Source organism: Leptonychotes weddellii, chromosome X (assembly GCF_054177405.1).
Source record: "Leptonychotes weddellii isolate Sample4059 chromosome X, ASM5417740v2, whole genome shotgun sequence".
Taxonomy (NCBI): Eukaryota; Metazoa; Chordata; class Mammalia; order Carnivora; family Phocidae; genus Leptonychotes; species Leptonychotes weddellii.
This window is the reverse complement of record NC_138385.1, coordinates 48934120-48960346: the sequence shown is the minus strand read 5'-3', so window position 1 is coordinate 48960346 and position 26227 is coordinate 48934120. Positions and strand designations below refer to the sequence as shown.

The following is a 26227-nucleotide window of genomic DNA, read 5'->3' as shown; positions in this document are numbered from 1 at the left end:
TTTAATACCCATCACCAGGCTAACCCATCCTCCCACCCCCCTCCCCTCTAGAACCCTCAGTTTGTTTTTCAGAGTCCATTGTCTCTCATGGTTCATCTCCCCCTCAGATTTACCCCCTTCATTCTTCCCCTCCTGCTATCTTTTTTTTTTTTAAACATACAATGTATTATTTGTTTCAGAGGTACAGATCTCTGATTCAACAATTATCTAGAATCAAGGTAATGCTGGCCTCATTAAATGAGTTTGTAAGTTTTCCTTCCATTTTTGTTTTGGACCAGTTTGAGAAGAATAGGTATTAAGTCTTCTTTAGAAGTTTGGGAAAAATTTCCCTGCAAAGCCGTCTGTCCCTGGACTTTTGTTTGTTTGGACATTTTTTACTACTGATTCAATTTCTTTGCTGGTTTTCATGCTGCTTAAATTTTCTATTTTTTCCTGTTTCAGTTCTGGTAGTTTATATGTTTCTAGGAATTTGTCCATTTCTTCCAGATTGCCCAATTTGTTGGCATGTTATTTTTTATAGTATTCTCTTATAATTGTTTCCATTTCTGTGGTGATGGTTGTGATCTCTCCTTTCTCATTTGTGATTTTATTTATTTGGGCCCTTTTTTCTTTTCTTTTTGATAAGTGTAGCTAAGGTTTATCAACTTTATTAGTTATTTCTAAGAACCAGCTCTTAGTTTCATTGATCTGTCCTACTCTTTTTCATGGGGAGGGAGTGGTTCTATAGCATTTATTTCTGCTATAATCTTTATTATTTCCCTTCTGCTGGATTTAGGCTTTATTTGCTGTTCCTTTTCTAGCTCCTTTAGGGGTAAGGTAAATTTATGTGTTTGAGACTTTTCTTATTTCTTGAGGTAGACATGTAGTGCTATGTACTTCCCTCTTATGACTGCCTTTGCAGCATCCCAAAGGTTTTGGACTGTTGTGTTTTCATTTTCATTTGCTTCCATGTATTTTTTATTTATTCTTTAATTTCCAGGTTATCCCATTCATTCTTTAGTAGTATGTACTATAACTTTCATGTGTTTGTGGTCTTTCCAAATTTTTTCTTGTGGTTGACTTCAAGTTTCATAGTGTTGTGGTCTGAAAATATGCTTGGCATGATCTCAGTCTTTTTTTTTTAATTAATTTCAGAGGTAGAATTTAGTGATTCATTAGTTGCATATAACACCCAGTGCTCATTACTTCAAGTGCCCTCCTTAATACCCATCATCCAATTATCCCTTCCCCCTACCTCCCCTCCTGCAACCCTCAGTTTATTTTCTAGAGTTCAGCATCCCTTATGGTTGTCAATCTTTCTGTACTTGTTGAGGTCTGTTTTGTGACCTGGTATGTGATCTATTCTGGAGAATATTCCATGTGCACTAGAAAGGAATGTGTATTTTGCTGCATTAGTATGAAATGTTCTGACTATATCTGTTAAGTCCATCTGGTCCAGTGTGTCATTCAAAGCCATTGTTTCCTTGTTGATTTTCTGCTTAGATGATCTGTCTATTGTTGTAAGTGAGATGTTAAAGTCCCCTCATATTATTATATTATTTTCAATGAGTTTCTTTATGTTTGTTATTAATTGACTTATATGTTTGGGTGATCTCATGTTAAGGGTATAAATATTTATAATTGTTAGATCTTCTTCCTGGATAGACCCCTTTATTATGATACAGTGCCCTTCTTCATCTCTTGTTACAGTCTTGGGTTTAAAATCTAGTTTGTCTAAGGATGGTTATTCCAGCTTTCTCTGGATATCCATTAGCATGATAAATATTTCTCCTTCCCCTCAATTTCAATCTGCAGGTGTCTTTAGATCCAAAATGAGTCTTTTGTAGGCAGCATATAGATTGGTCTTATTTTTTATCCATTCTGATACCCTATGTCTTTTGACTGTAACATTTAGTCTATTTACTTTCAGAGTGATTACTGATGGATATGAATTTAGTGCCATTGTATTATCTGTGAAGTCATTTTTTTTCTGGAGATTTTCTCTGTTCCATTCTTGTCTTTGTTGCTTTGGGTCTTTCTTTCTCACTCAGTGAGTCCCCTTTAATATTGCTTGCAAGGCTGGTTTAGTGGTCATGAACTCCTTTAGTTTTTGTTTTTCTGGGAAACTATCTCTCCTTCTATTCTGAATGATAGCCTTGATGGATAAAGTATTCTTGGCTGCATATTTTTTTCCCATTCAACATGTTGAATATATCATGTCACTCTCTTCTGGCCTGCCAAATTTCTGTGGAGAGATCTGCTGCTAACCTTGTTTGTCTTCCCTTGTAGGTTAAGGATTTCTTTCCCCTTAGTGCTTTCAAGATTCTTTCCTTATCTCTGTATTTTGCAAATTTTACTATGGTATATCTTGGTGTTGGCCTGATTTTGATGATTCTGATGAGAGTTCTCTGTGCCTCTTGGATTTTTATGCCTGTTTCATTCCCCAGATTAGGGAAGTTTTCAGGTATAATTTCCTCAAATAAACCTTCTCCCCCTTTTCCCCTCTCTTCTCTTCCTGGGACTCCTATGATACAAATGTTACTATGGTTTATGAAGTCACTGAGTTCCCTAAGTCCACATTTGTGATCCAATATTTTTCTTCCCCTCTTTTTTTTAGCTTCTTTATTTCCTATAATTTTATCTTCTATATCACATTCATTCCTCTGAGTCTTCCATCCTTGTGGTCATTATATCCAGTTGGTGTTAGATCTTGGTTATAGCTTTTTTTTAATTTCAGGCTGACTAGACTTTAGGTCTTTTATCTCTGTGGTTTGGGCTCCCTGGTGTCTTCTGTGCTTTTCTCAAGCCTAGCTAGTATCTTTCTGATTGTTGTTTTAAATTCTGGCTGAGACATATTACTTACATGTTTTGATTAGTTCCCTGGCTGTGACCTCTTCTTGTTCTTTCTATAGGATGAATTCCTCCATCTTGGCATTTTCTCTAGGTCTCTGTCTTCCCTATGTTAGGAATGCCTGTTGTGTTTCCTGCTCCTGAGAGTAATGGCTATATTAAAAAAGATGTCATATAATGTCCAGGGCTTGACACTTCAGGAAGTGTTTCTAGCATATACTCTGTGCACTCTGCTCTTGTGTTTTGGCTGCTCTATCCCTCAAGTCAGTACTCTGCAGAGTTTCTCCTTCCCAGGAATGGGGAGAATTTGGACCTTGTCCACTGTGTAGCAAGTTTAGCTAGGTGTGTTTTGGTCTGCATCTTAAAAGAGGCTAGATCTTATTTCCCCTAGAAAGCTTTGCAGCTCTCTATGATCCATAGACTTAGTGTATGTGTGGGGTTTCTGCTGGTCTTCTGGGGTTGGGGCCTGCCCCTGCTCTGGCTCTCAGGCACACTAGCCCTAATTTAAAAGCACTAATATAGCACAGGGAGGCAGGGCTTAGTGCAAGCAGCTCAAGCCTCCACTGTGGGCACTGTGCTGCTTACTGAAGTCCATCTGTAATGATGGGTGGGGGAGGAAATGGCATCAGCTGGCTCTTTCACCCCCAGAGAGGGGATTTCATGACTGCCACTCTGCTGGAAACCCTCACTGAAGAGTGAAAAATTTCTCTTCATTTGTCTGAGGAATCCCTCAGATTCCTGCCTGCCTTCACCCTGTCTTTGTCTGAGCCATCTGCCCACCTTGGGCACAATGCTCCTGTTGTTTTGTTTTGTTTATCTCAGGTGGGTCAGCTGTGTTTCAAAACTCCAAATTTTAGGGACCTGGCTCAGCATGGACCCATACTGATCCTCTGGGGGAGAGTTTCTCCAAGCTATGGCTGCTCCCAGTTTGTCCCAGAAGGCCAGTTGCACAAATGCACAGGACCTTGGAGTTTATGGTAAAGCACAGCAAAAACCAGTGTCCAGGTTAGCTGCCCTCAGCATGCATCTCTGCTGATATGCTAATGAATGGGGCAGCTCAATGGCATCCTCCTGCTCTTTTGTCCCTGAAGAGGCAGTGCCACCTCTCCCAAATGCACTCCAAGAAGGGAAACTGTCTTTCCCAGTGTGGCCCAGGGGATCCTCAGATTAAGCTGTCTGCTCCTGGGCCTTTGCCCTCCTCCACAGGAGCATCCCTATGCCCACCAGACTCCAAATGACAATTGGTATGGACTTCTAAAACCTCAGGCTTTGTGCTCCATCCATTGCTTGTTAAAACTTGCAATAGTCAGCCTCTCTTGTCTTCCCTGTCAATGGCTTTTCTTATGCAACGCCCTGTGCCCTGTTCTCTCTTTCTCTCCTCTCTCCTTGATCAGGGCTCCCTCCCTTCACAGCACTGGTGATTTTTTTTTTCCCCAAATCATGTCTCGGCACTTCCTACATTCCACAATGTGGCCTCTTTTCTCCCTTTAGTTGTGCAGTTTCTTCTCTCAGTCCTCAGATCGATTTCCTGGGTGTTCAGAATGATTGGGTATTTATCTAGCTGTGTTTGAGGGATGAGGCAAGCATAGGGTCTTACTACTGCTCCAACCTAACTCCTCCTCCCTACATAAGAATCTTTAAAACACATGGCTAAAGACCACCATTGGGAAGAAATCTCTTGGACATGTTTAGTTTTCCAAACAATAGTTAACATTTATTGAATTTGTATTATGTTCAGTCACTGTGTTTTATATATATTATATAATTCTACCTTTAAAGCAGTCCTTTTGGGAAAGTCCCATTTACAGATAAAGAAATCAAAGCATTGAGATATTAAGTGATTTACCTAATGCCACATAGATAGTAAATGGTAGAAATAGGATTTGAACATGAGTAGGCAAGTTCCATATATTCAATCAATATTTAGTCACCATTTTGAATGGTGAAAGTGGCTGTCATAATTAGTGTGGCCCTTTAACAAATTATAGTCATGTAAGGGCATCTCAGAGTTTTCAAGATGGAATGGACGTTAGAGATCATCTAAATTACCCACCTAACTGAAACTGAGTGAGGCCATTGTTACATCTTTTATTCTGAAAATGACAAGTTCAGCCACATCAACTAATCAAATTAAGCTAGAGAAACAAAGCTGAGAGAGAAAGAGCTAAGCTTAGATTCTGCTCAAGACCAACACTAATAGGTAGGTTAGGCTTTTTAAGGATTCCTTCAGACTATTTCAGTAAAGGGGACTAGCTCTTTAGAAAACTAGAAAGGTAACAGGACTTCCTAACTTTGTGTCTATTGTCTAGGTTAGTGAGAAAAAAGATATTTATTCGAGCAGAATTCTAAATGACCTTCATTTAAGTCCCAACAACAGATTAATTCAGTATATGGAAGTGAAGAGACTGATTTGATTTACTACAAATTTCTGGAATCATAACCTGCCTTATTTAAAAGAAATCTAGCTGTGAACCTGTTATGAAAAGAGAGTATATTGGTTATAAGTTAATTAGAAAAAAATTTGTAGAGTATACTACTTAACATTTTTTTTCTCTTACTCTATAAAGAGCATCCTTCAAATCAGTTGAAAGGAAATGGACTAATTAGGTTTTGAATTTGTACCTTTTAATTTAGCTTTTAATTCAACAGTCCTAATGTAGTGAGAACCAGTATTTCTTTTATTCCTAAAACCTCAGCCCCCAAAACAAGCTTTACTATTTTATTACCTTTACCTCTTTGCTGGTATAAACTTAAAAGATAACTCCACTCGCTTGTGGAAAGAGAAAAGAGAAAAGGCAGCCTTTGCAGAGCCTCCTATGGAGTCCCTGAGAACTGTCCTGCCAAAAGGGATGAGTGCCCACAACCATGCCACTCAGGCTGGGTGTCTTCACTACTTACTTACTACACACACGCACACACACACACACACACATATTCCTTTAGGCCTTCAGGGAATTGTACATATTCTTTCTGTAAAACTACTCCCTGTCCTTTATATATTTTGTCAAAGGCCCACATGACGGAAGTCATATGGGACAGTGTTTACATACAATGGCATTGGTATCAAAGACAAATGAGTTCAAACTCCAACTTAGTCCCTCATTAGCTGTGTTACCCTGGGTGATTTATTTGACTTCTTTGAGACTGAATTTCCACATCAGAAAAGAAATAGGGATAATAATAATACCTAATTTATAGGGATATCATGTGGTTTAAATGAGGTAATGAAAAACATTTTGATCAATATCTGGCATATAGAAATCAATAAATGGTCACTGTTATTGTTGCTCATTTCAAGCTATAGGTCTATTGTTTTTGCTTGAAGGTTTATGCTTTGGAGAAGGAGGTAAGACCTCCTCTTACAATATTTTGGAGGAGGAGGTAAGTCCTCCTCTTACAATATTTTCAGTGCAAACATTTTTTTTTATATATCTTCTGTCTTGCATCATCATCTGTTTCATATGTTAAATGTAAAGAAAAAAAAATCTTGTCTGGATAAAGTTGTGATAGAACTTTTAGTTTTGACTCTGCCAAGAAAGTACAAATTGGTATTGTAAGCCCATATTCAATGACAAAATTTGGACAAGTTTTCTTTATGTAATGTCTTTCCTCTGTGAAATCTTCTTGGAAAAAGCTAGAAATTAATTACTAATGTGTATCTTCTGGCCTGGCAACAACTCAAAGACTAAGGCTTTTGCCAAAGAATATCCAGGAAAAAACGTTTACAGACTGTCTAAACAGAAAGAATGACACAATATTGCCAGGTTAATAGTGAGATATGTGCTGTTTTCATGTTCACACATGGTCTTGAAATTAAAAGAATGCATTTACCTGCCAGACATCCTTATTTCATTAAGGTTCTAACAGCTTGAACTTTGCAGAAATCCTGGGGAAAGGAGCATCAGGACAAAAAGACTTAGAGAAGAAAATTTATGATTACTGACTATTGAAATTTGTTGAAAGTATATGGGTCCTTGGGGTTAAATAATCAGTTTTTCTACTTTTTAAAGTATCTGGACACCTTAGATAATGATTTTGAGATGTCCTTATTTATAATCAATGACTGTCTAAATGATGTGGTAGAATGACAGAGGGAAAAGGAAGGATCATTTCTTGATGAAAAAACATGGTGGAGTTTGGGCAAGATGGCAGAAGAGTAGGGGACTCCATTTCAACTGGTCCCTGAATTTAGCTGGATATCTATCAAATCATTTTGAACATCCATGAAATCAGCCTGAGCTGTAAGAATATATATCTGGATCCCTACAAGCAGAAAAGCGACTGCATTTTGCAAAATAGGATGTAAAAAGCCATACATCTGCAGGGAGATATCTGAAGATAAATGGAAGGAGGAGGGAGCCTCCATAAGCTGGCTCCTGGAAAGTGATATAACACTGGAACACAAAATCAGAAACTTTAGAAATCTGCTCTAGGGAGAAACATCCCTCTCTGAAGGGGGCTCTGGAAATGAAAAGGCAGAATTCTAGGTAGGGCATGGTGGTCTCAGGTTACAAGAGACCACAGAGCAAAAGGGGATTCCTGAAATGGTAGAGGGCCTGAGCATTGGAGCCAGGAAGCGGGTTATGGTCAGTCAGCCCAGGAAGGGAGTCTCAGCTCAGATCTCCATAAACCAGGAACCCAGCCAGTCGATAACCTCTCTTTCCTTGAACAGCCTGAAGAAATCTGAAACCTGCACCCATGACCAGGCAAAAACTCCAAGAGCGGTAGTGGCTAAGAAAGGGCTTTAGGGCAGAACCCAGACCTGACTCCAGAGTTTCAGGTGCAAGCTCTCTCCAGCCTGCAGCCAGCCGCTTGTGCCTGCAAAGGGCAGAGGCACTCCCAGGCCCCTGAGACTGCCTCTGGGAGAGTAACTGTGGGCGCGCACCATGGGACGCTGTGGTTTTCAGCCTCACAGGCAGAAGTGGAGACTGTTTCTCCTTGAAGGTCTATTAAAGAGGGCAGACTGAGATTTTTCTGCTCTGGGCCAGAAGTTTGCCTGCAGCCATTTTTGCTCTGATCTTCTGAAGAGGCACCTGGGAAAAGCACCCAGGGAACAAAAGACACACAGAAGACCGGTTTCCATTGAGCCCATCCACCAGACAGGGGGTGGGGCAACTCCACACAGGCAGGGTTACCTGAGAAACAGTGCTGCAGGCCTCTCCCCCAGAGGACAGCTAGAAGAACAAGTGGATGACAATTCTGTGGATCCTATAAGACTATAAAATCCCAGCACCAGGGGCGCCTGGGTGGCTCAGTTGGTTAAGCGACTGCCTTCGGCTCAGGTCATGATCCTGGAGTCCCGGGATTGAGTCCCGCATCGGGCTCCCTGCTCGGCAGGGAGTCTGCTTCTCCCTCTGACCCTCCTCCCTCTCATGCTGTCTCTCATTCTCTCTGTCTCAAATAAATAAATAAAATCTTTAAAAAAAAAAAAAATCCCAGCACCAGGGGAAAATTGTATATTGAGCTCCAGGTGTGGCCTGACGACCTGTTAATTTCTCAGACAGAATTCTCCTTTTCTTTTCTCTCTTTCTTTTTCCTTTTCTCATGCTTTTTTCTCTATTGTATTTTTCTTTTTACCTTCTCCTCATTTCAACTAGGTGTCTATTATATCAATTTATTTTTCTTTTTTTGGATATTATTAAATTACTTTATTTCTGAGAAGAGTGAATCTGAATACTTAAAGTTTTATATGACCACAATTTATTTTTATTTATTTATTTTTTAAATTTAATTTTATTATGTTATGTTAGTCATCATACAATACATCATTAGTTTTTGATGTGGTGATCCATGATTCATTGTTTCCGTATAACACCCAGTGCTCCATGCAGTACATGCCCTCCTTAATACCCATCACCAGGCTAACCCATCACCCCAACCCCCTCCCCTCTAAAACCCTCAGTTTGTTTCTCAGAGTCCATAGTTCCTCATGGTTCATCTCTCCCTTTGATTCTCCCTCCTTCATTTTTCCCTTCCTTCTCCTAATGTCCTCCATGCTATTCCTTATGTTGCACAAAAAAGTGAAATCACATGATAATTGACATTCTCTGCTTGATTTATTTCACTTAGCATAATCTCCTCCAGTCCCATCCACGTTGATGTAAAAGTTGGGTATTCATCCTTTCTGATGGCTGAGTCATATTCCATTGTATATATGAACCACATCTTCTTTATCCATTCATCTGTTGAAGGGCATCTCAGCTCTTTCCACAGTTTGGCTATTGCGGACATTGCTGCTAAGAACATTGGGGTGCATATGGCCTTTCTTTTCACTACATCTGTGTCTTTGGAGTAAATATCCAGGAGTGCAATTGCTGGGTCATAAGGTAGCTCTATTTTTAACTTTCTGAGGCACCTCCACACTGTTTTCCAAAGTGGCTGTACCAACTTGCATTCCCACCAACAGTGTAAGAGGGTTCTCCTTTCTCCACAACCTCTCCAACATTTGTTGTTTCTTGCCCCGTCCATTTTTGCCATTCTAACTGGTGTAAGGTGGTATCTCAATGTGGCTTTCTTTTTTAATTTAATTTAATTTTATTATGTTATGTTAAATACCATACATCATTAGTTTTTGATGTAGTGTTCCATGATTCATTGTTTGCATATAACACACAGTGCTCCATTCAGTACGTGCCCTCTTTAATACCCATCATCAGGCTAACCCATCCCGCCCCCCCCCCAGAACCCTCAGTTTGTTTCTCAGAGTCCATAGTCTCTCATGATTTGTCTCCCCCTCCAATTTCCCCCCTTCATTTTTCCCTTCTTACTTTTTTTTTTTTTAACATACAATGTATTATTTGTTTCAGAGGTACAGGTCTGTGATTCAACAGTCTTACATTTTGATGTAGTGTTCCATGATTCATTGTTTGCATATAACGCCCTGTGCTCACTACAATACATGCCCTCCTTAATACTTATCACCGGGCTAACCCATTCAAAGCTCTTATTTCTTTGTTGATTTTCTGCTTATATCATCTTTCCATTGCTGAGAGTGGAGTGTTACGGTCTTCTACTATTAATGTATTATTATCAATATGATTCTTTATTTTGGTTAACAGTTGGCTTATATAGTTGGCTGCTCCCATGTTGGGAGCATAGATATTTACAGTTGTTAGATTTTCTTGTTAGATAGACCCCTTTAAGTATAATATAGTGTCCCTCTACATCTCTCACTAAAGTCTTTGGTTAAAAATCTAATTTGTCTGATATGAGAATTGCTACCCCAACTTTCTTTTGAGGTCTGTTGGCATGCTAAATGGTTCTCCATCCCCTCACTTTCAATCTGGAAGTGTCTTTAGGTTCAAAATGAGTCTCTTGTAGACAGCATATGGGTGGGTCCTGTCTTTGTATCCAATCTGCAACCCTGTGCCATTTCATGGGAGCATTTAGGCTGTTCAAGTTGAGAATAACTACTGAAAGATATGAATTTAGTGCAATCATATTACCTGTACAGTCCCTGTTTCTATAGATTATCTCTGTAAATTTTTGGTCTACATTACTCTTGGGGTCTTTCTTCTTTTGTAGAATACCCCTTAATATTTCTTGCAGGGCTGGGGTGGTGGTCACATATTCTTTCGGTTTCTGCCTGTCCTGGAAGCTCTTTGTCTCTCCATCCATTTTGAATGACAACCTTGCTGGATAAAGTATTCTTGCCTGCATGTTCTTCTCATTTAGTACACTGAATATGTCTTGACAGCCCTTTTTGGCTTGTCAGGTCTCTGTGGACAGGTCTGACGTTATTTTTATGTTCCTCCCTCCATACATAAGAAATCTCTTCCCCCTAGATGCTCTCAGGATAGCTTCCTTGGCTCTAAGATTAGCAAGATTTACTATATATGCCGGGGTGTTGGTCTATTTTTATTGATCTTGGGAGGGCCCTCTCTGCCTCTTGGACATGAATGCTTGTTTCTTTCCCCAGAGTAGGGAAGTTCCCAGCTATGATTTCTGAAATATATCTTCTAGTCCTCTCTCTCCACTCCCTCGGGGATCCCAATAATTCTGACATTGGAACGTTTCATGGCATTATTGATCTCTCTAAGTTTGTTCTCGTGGGCTTCCAGTTGTTTATCCCAGTCCTCCTCAGCTTCCTTCCTTTCTATCAGCTTATCTTCTGGATCACTAATTCATTCTTCTGCCTCATTTACCCTGGCTGTTAGAGTATCCAGATTAGACTGCATCTCATTCATAGCATTTTAAGTTCGGCCTGATTAGATCTCATTTCTGCCCTTAGAGATTCTATATTGTTGCTAATGGTTTTCTCAAGCCAGGCTACTGACTTCATAATTGCTACCCTAAAATCTATCTCTGACATCTTGCTTATATCCATACACATTAGGTCCGTGGCAGAGGCTGTTGTCTCTGCTTCTTTTCTTTGTTGGGAGTTCCTCCTCATTCATTCTGTTGAGGGATGGTTGAGGGAATATACAGAGTCCAAAATATCAACCAAGACCCAAGCAAGATGACCCTTGGAAAATCCAGAGTGGTTGGAAGACACCACCGAAAAAAACAAAGCCAAAATGAAACCCAAGAATAAAATTTATAGAATTAAAAATTTTTTTAAAAATTTAAAAATTTTTAAAAAGCATGGGTGTGAGAATGGGGGCTATAATCTATCCTTGTGGACAAATTAGGGTGTTTCATTTCTTCCTGGGTGTATTTTGTTGTGTTTGTCAGTGGGCACTACTTCCCAAAATTACAGGGATAGTAAAACTAGTGTATATATAAAAGTAATATTGAATAGGGAAAAAAGGACTACACTGAAGTATATATCTATATAAAAAATATAGGTGTGAAAAAGTACAAGTTAAAAAGCTACTATGAAATATAAGTTGATATATTGAACATCTGGTTGAAATGAGAAAAAGGTAAAAAGAAAAAACAGAGAAGAAACATAAGAGAAAGAGTAAAAAGAAAAAGAGAGTTGTATCTGAAAAATACACAAGCCATGAGGCAACGCCTGGAGCTCAACATACTATTTTCCCCTGGAGTTGGGGTTTTACAGTTTTATGGGGGCCCTAGGGTTGTCCTCCTCTTGTTCTTCCAGTCTCTTCTAGGGGGAGGGGCCGGCCACGCTGTTTCTCAGGTAACCCTGCTTTGGCAGAGTTGCCCTGCCCCCTGTCGGGGATCTGGACTCTGTGGAAACCGTTTTTTTGAGCTTTTGTTTTCTGGCGGCTTTCTGTGTCTCTTCTGAGGGTCAGAGCAAAAAATGGCTGCACCTAAGACCTCTGTCTCAAAGCAGAGAAATCGCAGTCTGCTCTTCTCTGAACCCTTCAGAGCACACAGTTTCCATTTCTGTATGCGCCGCTGAAACCCGCAGCCTCTGGGAGCCGTGCATGCCCACAGCGACCTTCTCTGCGGTCTCTCAGGGACCAGGCTTTTCTCTGCCTTTTGTGCTTCTAAAACTGTGAGTGGTCCCAGGTTCTTGCGCAGCTCACGCAGCTCCTGGATCCTGTTTGAGCGCTGCTCTAATGCCTTTTCCCAGCCACTATTGCTCTGCGAGTTTTTGCCGGTTCCAGTGCAGGACACTTTTCTGCTCTGGCATTATATCACTTTCCAGGTGCCAGTTTATGGCAGCTCCCTCCCCTTTCTGATTATCTTCTGGTATCTGCTCGTACATTCAGGACTCTGCCCTTCCTACCTTGGGACAGTCAGCAATTTTCTGCTTACAGAGATCCAGATATACTTACATCTCAGGCTGATTTTATGAGTGTTCAGAATGGTTTGGTAGATATCCAGCTAAATTCAGGGGACCAGTTGAAACAGGGTCCCCTACTCCTCTGCCATCTTGCCCCCCTCCTCTTGTTACTTGTTTTATTGTTTTTTTTGTAGTTCTTCTTTGTTCCTGTTTTCTCCTTTTCTCTTCTCTCATGGTTTGGTGGCTTTCTTTAATGATATACTTGGATTCCTTTCTCTTTATTTTTTGCATATCTATTACTGGTTTTTCATTTGTGGTTACCATTAGGTTTATATATGACACCTTATGCATATAGCCATCTATATTAAGTAGATGGTCACTCAAGTCTGAATCCATTCTTTTTTTTTTTTTTAAGATTTTATTTATTTATTTGACAGAGAGAGACACAGCGAAAAAGGGAACACAAGCAGAGGGAGTGGGAGAGGGAGAAGCAGGCTTCCCACGGAGCAGGGAGCCTGATGTGGGGCTCGATCCCAGGACCCTGGGATCATGACCTGAGCCGAAGGCAGGCGCTTAACGACTGAGCCACTCAGGCACCCCTGAACCCATTCTAAAAGCAATAAATTTTTACTCCTCTCCCCCCATGCTTAAGTGTATGGTGTCATACTTTACATCCTTTAATTATGTGAATCTCTAAACTGATTTTTATAGATATACTTAATTTTACTGTTTTTGTGCTTCCTACTTTTCTTACTCCTCCTTATGTTCTTTTCTTTCCACTCAAACTTCCCTTTAACATTTCTTGTAAAGCTAGTTTAATGGTGAGGAATTCCTTTAACTTTTGTTTGGGAAACTTTATCTCTCCTTCTATTCTTAATGATAGGCTTGCTGGATAAAGTATTCTTTGTTGCACAGTTTTATTTTTTTGTTTTGTTTTTTGTTTTTCTTCTCTTAGCACTTTGAATGTCACTCCCTTCTAGCTTGCAATGTTTCTGCTGAAAAATCAACTGATAGCTTTATGGGGGTTTCCCTTGTGTATAATTTTCTTTTCTCTCGCTCCTTTTAAAATTTTCTCTTTATCACTACTTTTTGCCATTTTAATTACTATGTGTCTTGGTGTGAACCTCTGTGGGTTGATTGTATTGTAAGGTGCTCTCATTCCCCAGATTAAGGAATTTTTCAGCAATCATTTCTTTAATTAAATTTTCTACCTCCTTTTCTCTTTCTTCTTCTGGGATCCTATGATCAGAATATTATTAGGCTTGATGGTGTCACTGAGTTTTCCTTAATCTATTTTCATTTTGTATTATTTGTTTTTCTCTCTCCTGTTCAGTTTGATTGCTTTCCATTACTCTGTCCTTTAGGTCACTGACCCATTCTTCTGCTTCCTCTAGTCTACTATTGATTCCCTCATGTATTTTTAATTTCAGTTTTTGTGTTCCTGATCTCTTATTGGTTCTTTCTTATGTTTTCTCTCTTCGTTGAGGATCTCACTAAGGTCCTCCACTCTTTTTGCAAGTCCAGTGAGTATCTTCGTGACTGTTACTATAAATTCCCTATCAGGCATATTACTTTATTTCATTTTGGTCTCTTGCTGTGATTGTGTCCTGTTCTTTCCCTTAGGACATATTCCTGTCTCCTCATTTTGTTTAACTGTGTCTGTTTCTATGTGTTAAGAAAGTCAGCTATGTCTCTTGCTCTGGAAAGTAGTGACCTTATGAAGATGTCCTATAGTACCTTGCAGAGCAATATCCCCTCTTCACCAGAACATGGCACTTCCAGGGTGTCTATGTGTGTTGCTTGTGCCCTACTGTTGTGGCTGAGCCATGTTTGCCTTCATTCCAGTCTTTTGCAATAACTGTCTTCTTGTTGTGTCAGGTTTTGGTCTCTGTGTTATTAGTGGCCCAGTCTGGGGCCACCTTGGGCTTGAGTTGAGTCGGACCAGGTGTTTACCCGAGATGAAGTAACAGTGAACTGTAGGGCACTCTCCTTGTGTTGTCCCCTGAGACACTTTCATTGGTGGTCAGGTCCACTGTTAGCCCAGATGTCTGCCCTCAGGCCACTGCTGGAGCTGCAGTTGGACTGCTGTGTGTGGTTATCTTCTCCTCTCCCTGGGGTAGGAGTCACTTTGGAGTGGTGCTATCTCCTACTGGGGCTGCTTGCACTCTGCCAGGCTTGTCACACTGCCAAGGGCATGTTGGAGGGGGCAATTTCACAGGAGTACATTGGGGCAGGGCATGTGTGCCAGCAAGGTTTGCACTGGTCCTTTGTGGGATGGGACCTGCAGCCACCTGGGAAAACTGCTGAGGCTGGGATGGAGGAGATAGGTTCCCAGAAGAGTGTGGGGGCTGGGGCACTCTGTTAGCAAGCTAGGTGGAGAGAGCTTTTGTGCTGTGCTGGTTTCTGTAGGTGTCTCTCTTATCTAGGCTGGTGGGGGTGGGGTAGGGAAATGGTGCCCACCTGCCTGTCCTTTTGTTCTTTGAGAAGTTTCCCAAAGATTTCTGCCCTTCTAGCACATGTTCTGAGATTAATAAAATAAATCCCCACATGGCCCAGGCATTTTACAAGCTGCTGCTGCTATGTTTTATTTCAGTGGAGCTCTTTGTTGTGCTGTCTCTTTAAAAGCAGGGACGCAGTTTCCTATTACCCTCTTGCTCTCCCAGACCTGAGCTGCTGATTTTTAAAGTTCCAGGTGTTAGGCACCACTGATTTTAAGAATTAGCAAAGTTAAGGCCTCTGGTTTTCAAAGTCAAATGCTCTGGGGATTTATCTTCCCAGTGTGGGTCTCCCATGCCTGGATACTTGGTTGGGATGTAATTCTTTCCCCTCTCCATGCCCACAGCATCCCTCTCTCCTGTGGACAGTCTTGTGGGTCAGTTTGGCTCCTGAACATATCTCCACCCTTCTTACCCTCTTAGATGTGGCCTCTTTACATTTAGCTATAGAGTCTATTCTGCCAGTCTTCAGGTCATTTTCCAGTTTATTTACCCTGATGTGGGTGTTATCTAGGTCTAACCATGGCATGAGGTGAGCCTAGGATCCTCCCACTCAGCTGTCTTCCCTTGAAGTCCCTGAAAGTATGCTAAACTTTTAAAGGTACCATGTCATCATAGTTCTCAAGCCTGGTAAAATCATGTGCTTATTCAACCCCTAAATCAGTAGTTCTCAAATGTAAGCATGTATCAAAATTGCTTGAATTTAAACGCAAAGGTCTCTGGGTCCCAGCTCCAGTTTCTGATTCAGTACCTCTGTAGTATGCCTGAGATTCTGCATTCCTAACAAGTTCCTAGATGATACTAATGCTCCTGGCTTATAGGCCACACTTTTAAGAACCACTGGCATAAGTCAATTTCCAGTGCCTAAAGACATTGAAAGAAAGTAGGCTGCTAATGACAGAATCTTCATTAAGGTAATCTAAATTCCTATTTTTGATGTGGCCATTAAGGGCAATGAACATAATTCAAGAGAAAAACAACAACAACAAGTGCTTAAAGATCAGATGAGTAAGGGCCTCATTCCATTGCAAGGGCAAGAAGTCCTTATTCCAATCCAAAACTATTTTATATTCTATGGACTGAGGACCACAGCACTATTTCCCATCCTCCCATCATCCAAATGATTTTTTTTATTCCAATAATCATGTTATATCTTCCCCATTGTATGTTGGGATAGTTAAAATTTAGTTACATTTTTCTATGAATCACAGGCAAGTTGATCCAAAAGTTCATATAGAAAAATAAACACACAAGAATGGCCAGGAAAACATTGAAAAGGGAGATATTAAGGCAGAACTAGTCCCATCAGGTATTTAAACATTATACCATGAAACTTCCATAAGCAAAATACTGCAGCACTGGAGCATTGGAGAGTCAAATCAATGGGACAGAATAGAAAGTCCAGAGAAAAGACCTAACTACATAAAAATTGTAGTGTATGATAAAAGTAGTATATCTCAAATTACTTTGACAAAGTTAGTGTTTTCATAACTGGTGTTGGGAAAACTAGATTACCATTTGGAATGGATAAAAATTAGATACATTCTTAATACTACACACAAAGATAAAATTGAAAAGGATCTCAGAAATAAATGAAAAATATAAAGTATACAAGAACTTGGGCGCCTGGGTGGCTCAGTTGGTTAAGCGACTGCCTTCAGCTCAGGTCGTGATCCTGGAGTCCCGGGATCGAGTCTTACATCGGAGTCCCTGCTCAGCAGGGAGTCTGCTTCTCCCTCTGACCCTCTTCCCTCTCGTGCTCTCTTTCTCTCATTTTCTCTCTTAAATAAATAAATAAAATCTTAAAAAAAAAGTATACAAGTACTGAAAGAAAACACGTGTTACACTATATCTTGGGTGTTGGGAAAGCCTTCCTAACTATAATTAAAAGCATTGCTATAATGAAAGACAAATATGATAATTTCAATTTAAAACATTTTTAGCATTTTTTCATGGAAAAAATATGATGAGCAATGTAAAAAACAAGTGACAAGCAGGAAGAAAATATTTGCAATATATATCAGATAATAGATAAAGGGTTAAAAGCCTTAAATTGTATAAAGGACTTTTAAAAGTTGAAAAATAGAGAAACCAAAACGTTATAGATACAAACATATGTAAATATATTAAACTTCACTCAAAATAAGAGAAATGCAAACTAAAAGTATACTGAGATGTTATTTCTTACTCCTCAGCTTGACAAAAATACCAATGCCTGTTAATACACTCTATTGGTGAGGCTATGGAAAAACAAGTCCTCTCATATATTGCTGGGTAGAATGCAAAAGAGCATAACTCCTTGTCAATTTTTGCCATTCTAACTGGTGTAAGGTAGTATCTCAGTGTGGTTTTGATTTGAATTTCCCTGATGGCTAATGAGATTGACAAGACAAGAAACAACAAATGTTGGACAGGTTGTGGAGAAAAGGGAACCCTCTTACACTGTTGGTGGGAATGCAAGTTGGTACAGCCACTTTGGAAAACAGTGTGAAGGTGCCTCAGAAAGTTAAAAATAGAGCTACCCTATGACCTAGCAATTGCACTCCTGGGTATTTACCCCGAAGACACAGATGTAGTGAAAAGAAGGGCCATATGCACCCTAACGTTCATAGCAGCCATGTCCACAATAGGTAAACTGTGGAAGGAGCCAAGATGCCCTTCAACAGATGAATGGATAAAGAAGATGTGGTCCATATATACAATGGAATATGACTCAGCCATCAGAAAGGATGAATACCCAACATTTGCATCAACATGGATGGGACTGGAGGAGAATATGCTAAGTGAAATAAGTCAAACAGAGAAAGTCAATTATCATATGGTTTCACTTATTTGTGGAACATAAGGAATAGCATGGAAGACATTAGGAGAAGGAAGGGAAAAATTAAGGGGGGGAATCAGAGGGGGAGATGAACCATGACACTATGGACTCTGGGAAACAAACTGAGGGTTTTAGAGGGGAGGGGGGTAGGGGGATGTTTGAGCCTGGTGATGGGTATTAAGGAGGGCATGTATTGCATGGAGCACTGGGTGTTATATGCAAACAATGAATCATGGAACCCTACAACAAAAACTAATGATGTACTGTATGGTGACTAACATAACACAATAAAAAAAATTATATAAAAAATAGCATAACTCCCATGGAGTGGATTTTGGCAATAGCTAATAAAACTACATATGTACTTACCCTTCAATTAAGCAATTTCATTTTATAAATATACCTTGACCATACCACTTCAAAAATATGAAGATGTATATGCATAAGGTTATTTATGGCAGCATTGCTTATTATTGTAAAATACTGGAAACTATGTAAATGCCAAAGAATAAGAGTTTGGTTGAATAAACTATAGCACAGATACACATGTAGCTCTAAAATGAATATGGAAGATAGCTATGAACTGATATGGATTTCCAAAATACATTAAGTGAAAAAGCAACGTGCAAGAGAACACATAGAGTATGCTGTCTTTTGTGAAAGAAGAATATATATATATATATAAGAAACATAGAAAGAATGAACTAGAAAACAATGAATTTGGTTACCTATAAGGGGTGTAGGAGATTAGGATAGGGAGGATACTGATAGAGGTGACAGTTCTTGGAGTATAACTTTTTGTATAGTTTTGACTTTTGGAAACATGTTGAAGTTCTACATATTCAAACAATAAATTTTTTAATTGGTAAAATATGTTCAAAAGGTACAAACTTTCAGCTCTAAGATAAATAAGTCACAGGGATGAAATGTGCAGTATGGTGACTATAGTTAACAATATTGTACTGCATATTCAAAAGTTAAGAGAGTAGATCTTTAGAGTTCTCATCACAATAAATAAACATTTGTATCTATATGTGATGATAGATGGTGAATAAACTTATTCTGATAATCATTTTGCTACATATATGTGTATATATATATATATTTGCTATAATATGCCATATATATGTATATATATTTGCTATATATATATGCCATATATGTTTGTCTTTTACTTTGCCCATGATATTTTTCCATGAAAAAATGTTTAAGATGTTTAAAAAAATCTCTTGCAGAATTCTCATGCTTCTTGTCACATATTTATTATGTAGCCGACTGAGTTTCTCTTCTTTTATCTTTCCTGTCATGAAGCTCAGAACTAAATTCAATGTTTAATTAAATTAACCATTAGCCCTGGCTGGTGGCATGTTTTTCATTTGCATGGGTTTGCATTTCAACTTTAATAGCCTTATTGCATACATGTGTGTTACTATAAATGAACTTGAATCTCTTTTAGAAGAAAATAAAATTAAATTAGTAATAGTGTCTGGCACAGAAACACAATATATAACTGTTAAGTAAAAAAAAAATGCATCTATTAACAAAGAAAATGTGTTTTTTCAGAATCTGAATAATTGGAGGTCAAATACAGTGGCTTACTTTAAAATAATGAAAAAAGAGAAAACTCTAAAATACCTATGTTCAGAAAATATAGCAAATGAGAGAAATGTGAGTCTTGAAGCAGCAAGAGAGAAAGGCATGACCTGGGTTCTAACCTGTACTTAGGCAGGGAAGTGGGGCACAGGGATAAAGGAAGGAAAGATATAGAAAGAGAGGCCTCTATAGGCTTAAGTAGAGCAGGTTCTAATCCTAGAAGAAGCTAAAGTAAAAGGACATAAATTCTACCTTCAAAAATAGGTCCCCAATATTTTCAGTCTATCTCTCCAAGTAAATAGGACACTGGGGAATCATGGGAGAAACAAATTGTGGTCTGCTTCTTCTACTACTTACCGTACCCTCCAGGGCAACTTAAGAAGATTAAATCAGCTTTAGCCTGGTAGGCCTGAATTATTTCAGGGCCCCACAGACCAAAAAACACATTCCTTCCTTATCTTGGTAGCTAATGCTTAAAAGGAAAATGCAAAAAGAAGTAATACTTCAGTGAGAATAAGCTGCTTAAAGTATAATGATGTATACATGGTTATCAGATATTTTACTAAGGGGTTGGAGGGATGGAAGGCATGAAAGAGGCAAAAGCAGAAGAGAGATGCAAAAGAGGTGGCCAGTGAGAAAGCAGTTACTGCAGACTTCCCAAAGTTGCCCTAGGGTCTAACCTGTTTACCTTTAAGAAATTTAGAAAAATAGAAGAGGTACAGAGATTTTGATTGCCAGCTCCAAATGCATTTCTGAACCTCATACAAAATTGTTTCTATATGTGTATGCATAGCTGCTACAACCTAACACTACAAATGCATGACTTTTGTTGGCGGGGGGACAGAATTTATGTTATTCTACTTGATACCAAGCTTAAAATATTTTTTCCAATACCCAGAGACTAAGGTTTTAATTTGTTGTACTGTAGAAAAGGTTGTTACCTCAACTAACTTGGAGACAAATGTATTCTCCTGGTAAGTCCTAAAAGTATTTTAAGTTTTCATCTTCATTTTCTTAAATTACCTTGCCTTATAGGAACATGAGAAGAATAATACTAAAGTGGGTAATATTACAGTTCAGGAAATATCAAGGCAAATGCATAAACAAATATCTTGAAGCACTTTTTTTTCCAACTGGCTCCTAAACAATATTTAACAGCTTTTAATAAAATCCGCAAATAGCTGTATGTGTTTATAAAAGCAGACAGTTTTACATCTATAAATGATCAAGCAAGATCAACTGTAAAATGTTAGAAAGTTGCAGCCTTTTTATTTAGTACCCAGAGAATGCCAGCAATTTAACATGATATCGTGATAAATGTTGCTCACAGAGTTTTAACAAGAACAAAAATAATTTCTATGTCATCTTTGGCATGTTGTAAATTCAAAATGATAGCCATTTCTTTAGCAGCACTGTGAGGGAAAGAAACAATGTAAAATGCACTACTGGATTTGATCTTATATGAAAAAAGTACAATGAAACCCATAATGTCAAAAGAAATAGTGCTTTAAAGAAAACATTTATAAAATAAATGATGATATAAATTCCATAATGCAGTCAGAGAAAGAAATACAGTTATCTGAACAATTGGGACCTTTTTTTTTTAATTGCAACTTTTGAGTTTTAAAGTACACACAATTTCTATTTAACACCACTTCTGCCTTGAGAGGTACAATAAAATGCAAGTAAATATATTTTCTATATCAGGAAATAAGTTTAGGAATCCCAAAGTATATAGGAAGTGTTGGCAAGGCATTTTTAATTGTAACTATAGCCCCAAACTTTGTTCTCTCTGCATAAATCTTATGTAACTCACAACTACCAACAGTACTGTTTTTTTTTTTAAATCAAATACAGAAAAACCATATTCTCTCCTTTTTTTTGTACTGTGGATTTTAATGCAAAATAAATTCTCATTTCCAAACCATGCTGGCATTTGGATATTTAACTAAGGTTTCTTTTATAACTTTTAAAATGGATGGGTTTTTTTGCTAGAATGCCTTTGTGATGTTAAAAAAAAATTATTATATTAAAAAACAAACTTACATTTTTTGCTATTAGTGGTATCTATTTTCTGAGTGAATTTGAAAAGAGACTCAAATGTGACCTGAGTAATATTAGTTTGATAGGAAAGAAAAAAGCAAATAAATCCAATTGGTCACATTATGACAATTTATTAATAAACTAATGCACTTAGTACGTTCTCTAGAACTGTTCTACATAAAATTAGATATTTAATAAATACCCTTTGAAGAGTAAATTAGTTCACATAATTAGACAAATAGTACAAAAGCTAAACAGTCATCCAAGGAAGCTCTATTGTCCAAGGTTTAGAAATGTGAATACAGAACAAATCCTAACTTGCCAATCACATATATATTTATTTCTAAGCATTTAGCTAAGATTTCTTGCTGGTCAATAAAAAAGGTACATAATTTGTGGAATATATATAAACAAACTTGAATTTATATATTCTAAAAATACTTTCCCTTTGTATTTTTCTTCATATTTCAAAGAAACTTATCCTTACAATTTAGGACAATTTAGGACTACCTTCAAGAGTTAGCAACCAAACTGAATTTTAGGTGATCAAGCATTATCATTTTATTCAAATGATATGACGGACTTCACTATATTGTAAGGATAAAACCAGGAACAGTGCATCCATGAGTATAATTTATTTGTGAGTAATCACTATCAATGCCACTGCACTCTTGCATAGGAAGGCAGATAGCACACTACTGAATTGTTCTGTTAATTTCAGCAATCATTTATATTGAGATACACATCAAAAATACCTAAATAAGCTTTGAAATGTAAGAAAATGTTCTAAAGGATTTTAATTGCAGTTGACTTAATATGGCTTGCATTCTTGTTGAGAAGATCAAGGATCTCTGTGTCCTGAAATGTAGACAAAGGATCTGCAGACTTGGACTCCACTTATAGTTTGTACTCAACATTTCTATGCTCTTATTTATCAATACAATAGGAATAGAGGCTGGGGGAGCTGGAGACTCCTTATGTTATAGGCTATGAACTATGAGAAACAAGAATACAGATAGATATGCACTTAACAACTGTCTCTCCCTCCACACCATTCTATCATATAAGTTCATTGTGATTAAAAAGCTTGGAAGTTTCTTGGAAGAGAAAAAGTATAATGAGAAGTAGAAAGGATGAAGCAGGGCACAAAAGAAACAGTTTATGAGATAATCTGATCCTGGGGCATACTGTGTAAATTCCTTGCCCAGAAATATCTTCCCTGATAATAACTGATAAACAATTTATTCTCATCCGGTTAGATTGCCTAAAAATCCAGCAACTAGAAATTCATTAGATTAATGGACATCTTCCTTGAAAAATGCCAATTATTTATTAGCCACTGACAAAAAAAGGAGAATTAATTTATAAATGAGATCACTCTCCTTTCACCCTTTTAGCTGAATATAGCTGCTCTGTGAGAATGGAAGTTCTGATTTGGGGAAGGGAAAGGGTGTGAGGTGCTTTTGGGGCAGAGAATCCTTCTGGAGTAAGCTTTAATCATGATGGAGTCCTCTGTGAGGTACGCAAGTAGGATAGCATGTGGGGACTGGAAAGCCAGGGAAAGAGAATATACAGAATGCCACAGACATACTTTGCCTAGTTTAAATCCTAAGCTTTCTAGTTGATCTTAAGGCCAAGTTAAGCAGTTCTTTTCCTTTTTCATATATGAAGGGCCTCATGCTGTCAGGAAAATACTATTCAATCAGTATGAGTAACTTTCTATGGACAGTACTATCTTAACATGATGTTTCAATGAGGAGACATTGTAAACACCAAGCATCTGTTCTTAAGTTTGTGGGTTGCTTATACATAAGAAATCCCTTTGGGTTAACCAGAGGTTCTATCAAAATGTTTTACTATATGTAATTATCAATGACAATAAATTAAAAAAATAAAGTTTAGGCATTTCTGGGTCTAACAAAATAGGCTCAAGTTTGATTTTCATGAAATAACTGAAACCATTCTCCCCCACAAAATCACCACCACTAAATCTTAATTATCTTACCAATGGTTTCCTGAGTTTATTCATGTTAATATGTGCTTTAGGATAATAAATTGTTAGTCTATCTGGGCAAACCTGGTGTTTTCCCTTTGAGGAAAAAAATATAATATCCTCTTCCTTCCAGAACAATAAAAACTCAAATTGTGCTATCATTAAATACTAGCAAGAACCATCAACTAGAAAGAAAAACAATGCAAATTAATTGTTCATGAATCCATTAAAAACAACAATATCCTAAAATTTTATAGAAAGGATTTGTTTCAGTGGTTAAGCATTTTAGAAGCCCCACCAAAAAAGCTCCCATTCACATCTGCCTTTTTTGCTCTAGCAAAAAAGCTAGCTCTAGACATCCCTACCTGGATTCCTTCTACAAAATGAGGGTATATAGTTTGAAGACTTCCCTTACAGTAGGGTTGTCCCAATTACTGTTTTTAACCTACTTTGTTTGAACTTTCCAGCAGAAATGTTTTACACAATTATTGGGAAAATCCACTAGCATATCTGTGTCCTTTATAATTTGTCAGTCCTCATTGAGCAATGAAGAATCATGCTGTTCATTGCTTAAGTCTGTGTTCCTTTCATGAAAGGACTGTATGATAGTACCCTTCTGAGTAACCTCACTGAAAAATTAATTAAGATCAGCTACTTTTAAAAACTATTGATTATGGAAAGATTGAAAGTTATTTTGTGATAATTTTTCACTTTCCAATTTCACTTACCCTAATGCTATTACTAGAAAAGCATACATGGAAATATTATCTCTGTTCTGAGAAGTTCAACACCAAAATCATACCTCTTAGTTTGTTATATTAATTCCGATAAGAAGAAGGCATGACAGCACAAACAAGATGACAAGAGGAAAGTAAGTCAAAATATATGGACACAAATTGTTACATGCAAGTACTTCTAGTAATAAAGCAAAATGAAGAAAGAAAAGGCCAAATTGGGAAATAAAAATCCACAAGATATGATACCAGTCTATTTCTAAGTAATGTTTTCCATGTGGCATTAGATGTTTTTTTAATGTCTTTCAATTATTGCAAAAAGACATCTCAAATTAAGGGTATATACTTTTATACATCGCACCCAATAAACAGATTTTTGTACATGGAATATATATCACTTACATTATAAAGAGAATATGTATAGTTTCCTTTATTGAATACCGAAGTTACAAGTCTTCTAGCCTAAACTGTATACTTCAGTGCTCAGTAATCAACTTTCTCTCTGAATTAAACAAAATAAAATACACAGCAAACAGTACATTTAGCACTTACAAGTAGTTCATTTATATTCACTAAACAAAACTGTAATATCCTCCAGTTTACATTCATGAGTTTCTTTCTGTCAGTAGTAGTAGTAATAATAGTAATAGTAGTAGTAGTAGCAGTAATGGTATTTTCTTCAACAGCATGAAAAGATTCTTTAAAATTCCATCATTTAGAGAAAACAATATATATTACCCAGTGGTTCTGAATCATAAGTTTAATAAGACCAAATTTGTCAGACTTTTTTTATAAATACGATTAAAAATGTGTTCAGATTTTGTGTAAACCATTAATATTGCTTCCTTTTCAAAATGTCAGGTTATCTCTTTGTAGCATTATCTAAAGGTTTACTGAAATGCATTATACTGTATCATGTGTGCTAAGTCCACTACAATAAAATTTAAACTATATTACCATAGGATTCAAGGTAAATTAATATGTTACACTGTAATCCAATTTTGGAAGCCCAAAAAACAACAGTGTGGTTCATTATAAAAGGGACAGATAATGATTAAATCCAATTGTTTAACTTGAAACTCAGCTTACATATCATGAAGGTAGTAGCAACACATGTACTTTATTTTCAAAGGTTTAACTATAACCTATTTAGTAGATTACAACACCAGTATAAAGCCTTTGGCTAAAAAATTTCTCAATTGTACTACAATTCCATTAGATGTAAAATTTACAGAGGACTTATTGAAACCTTTCTTTTTTTTTTTTTATTTCTAGATGAGGACATTTATGGGTAGTATACAGGTCTGTCTGCACACATAATTTGTGATTTAATTCTTCTGTAAAAACTTTGGCACCAGCTATATCAGGAGTTCACATATTAGCACAAATGAATGTAGTCCTTTGGTTGTACACAATAACAAGCTTCTATGATACATTTTTTTGTTTTTCTTTTTAAAAAAGCCTATTCTTCAGGATCTGATGTTAAAAAATAATTTACATTGCTTGGCAGTATACTATTATATTTGTATCCTGATTATTGGTAATGATTCCCCAAATCATTATTTTATGAGACCAGAAAAACTATTAAAGTAAATTTTTTGAAAGGAATTTTACAAGTGAGTGTGCAGAAAAATTGTTAGGACCTTGTAGACACCAATTATATACTTGAACACTTGGACACTACTGCAAAACAACATTGTATGAGAGTACTGTGGACCTGTGTTTTTTAAATCTCATCTCCCTAAAAAAAGGCGTTTAAATAGAATATTCAAGTAATGTAGCAGAAGATGATGCCTTTGATATAAGATTAGGCAAAAAGCCACACATTTAATTTTTTCTTCATCCAGTATGGCTGAGGTGAACACTAGAAATCTTACAGGCCAGTTGATGTTCGTTTTTTCATGCTGCGTCGCTGAGCTAAGTTTGAAGCAGCAACAGGCTCAAGGACTGGTTGAAAGGTCTTGTGAGTCAGGGCAGAATATGTGGTGACCACTGCTCCCTAAAATAATGAGAAATAAGACAAATTGAATAACAATCTTTGGAGGTAAAAAAATTCCATATTATATCATGAGAGATTTAACTAGA

At 37.5% G+C, this 26227-nt stretch overlaps 1 protein-coding gene across 2 annotated transcripts in view; it reads right to left on the bottom strand.

The window, feature by feature from the left end:
* Nucleotides 1-20614: 20614 nt before the first annotated feature.
* Nucleotides 20615-26227, bottom strand: part of RPS6KA6 (ribosomal protein S6 kinase A6) — a 179093-nt gene continuing 173480 nt past the window's right edge. For both annotated transcript variants that reach the window (XM_081808584.1, XM_006726917.3), the window contains one exon: nt 20615-26141. In XM_081808584.1, the coding sequence (XP_081664710.1) occupies nt 26016-26141 (126 nt within the window). In that variant the 3' untranslated portion in view covers nt 20615-26015. The remainder of the gene's footprint in view (nt 26142-26227) is intronic.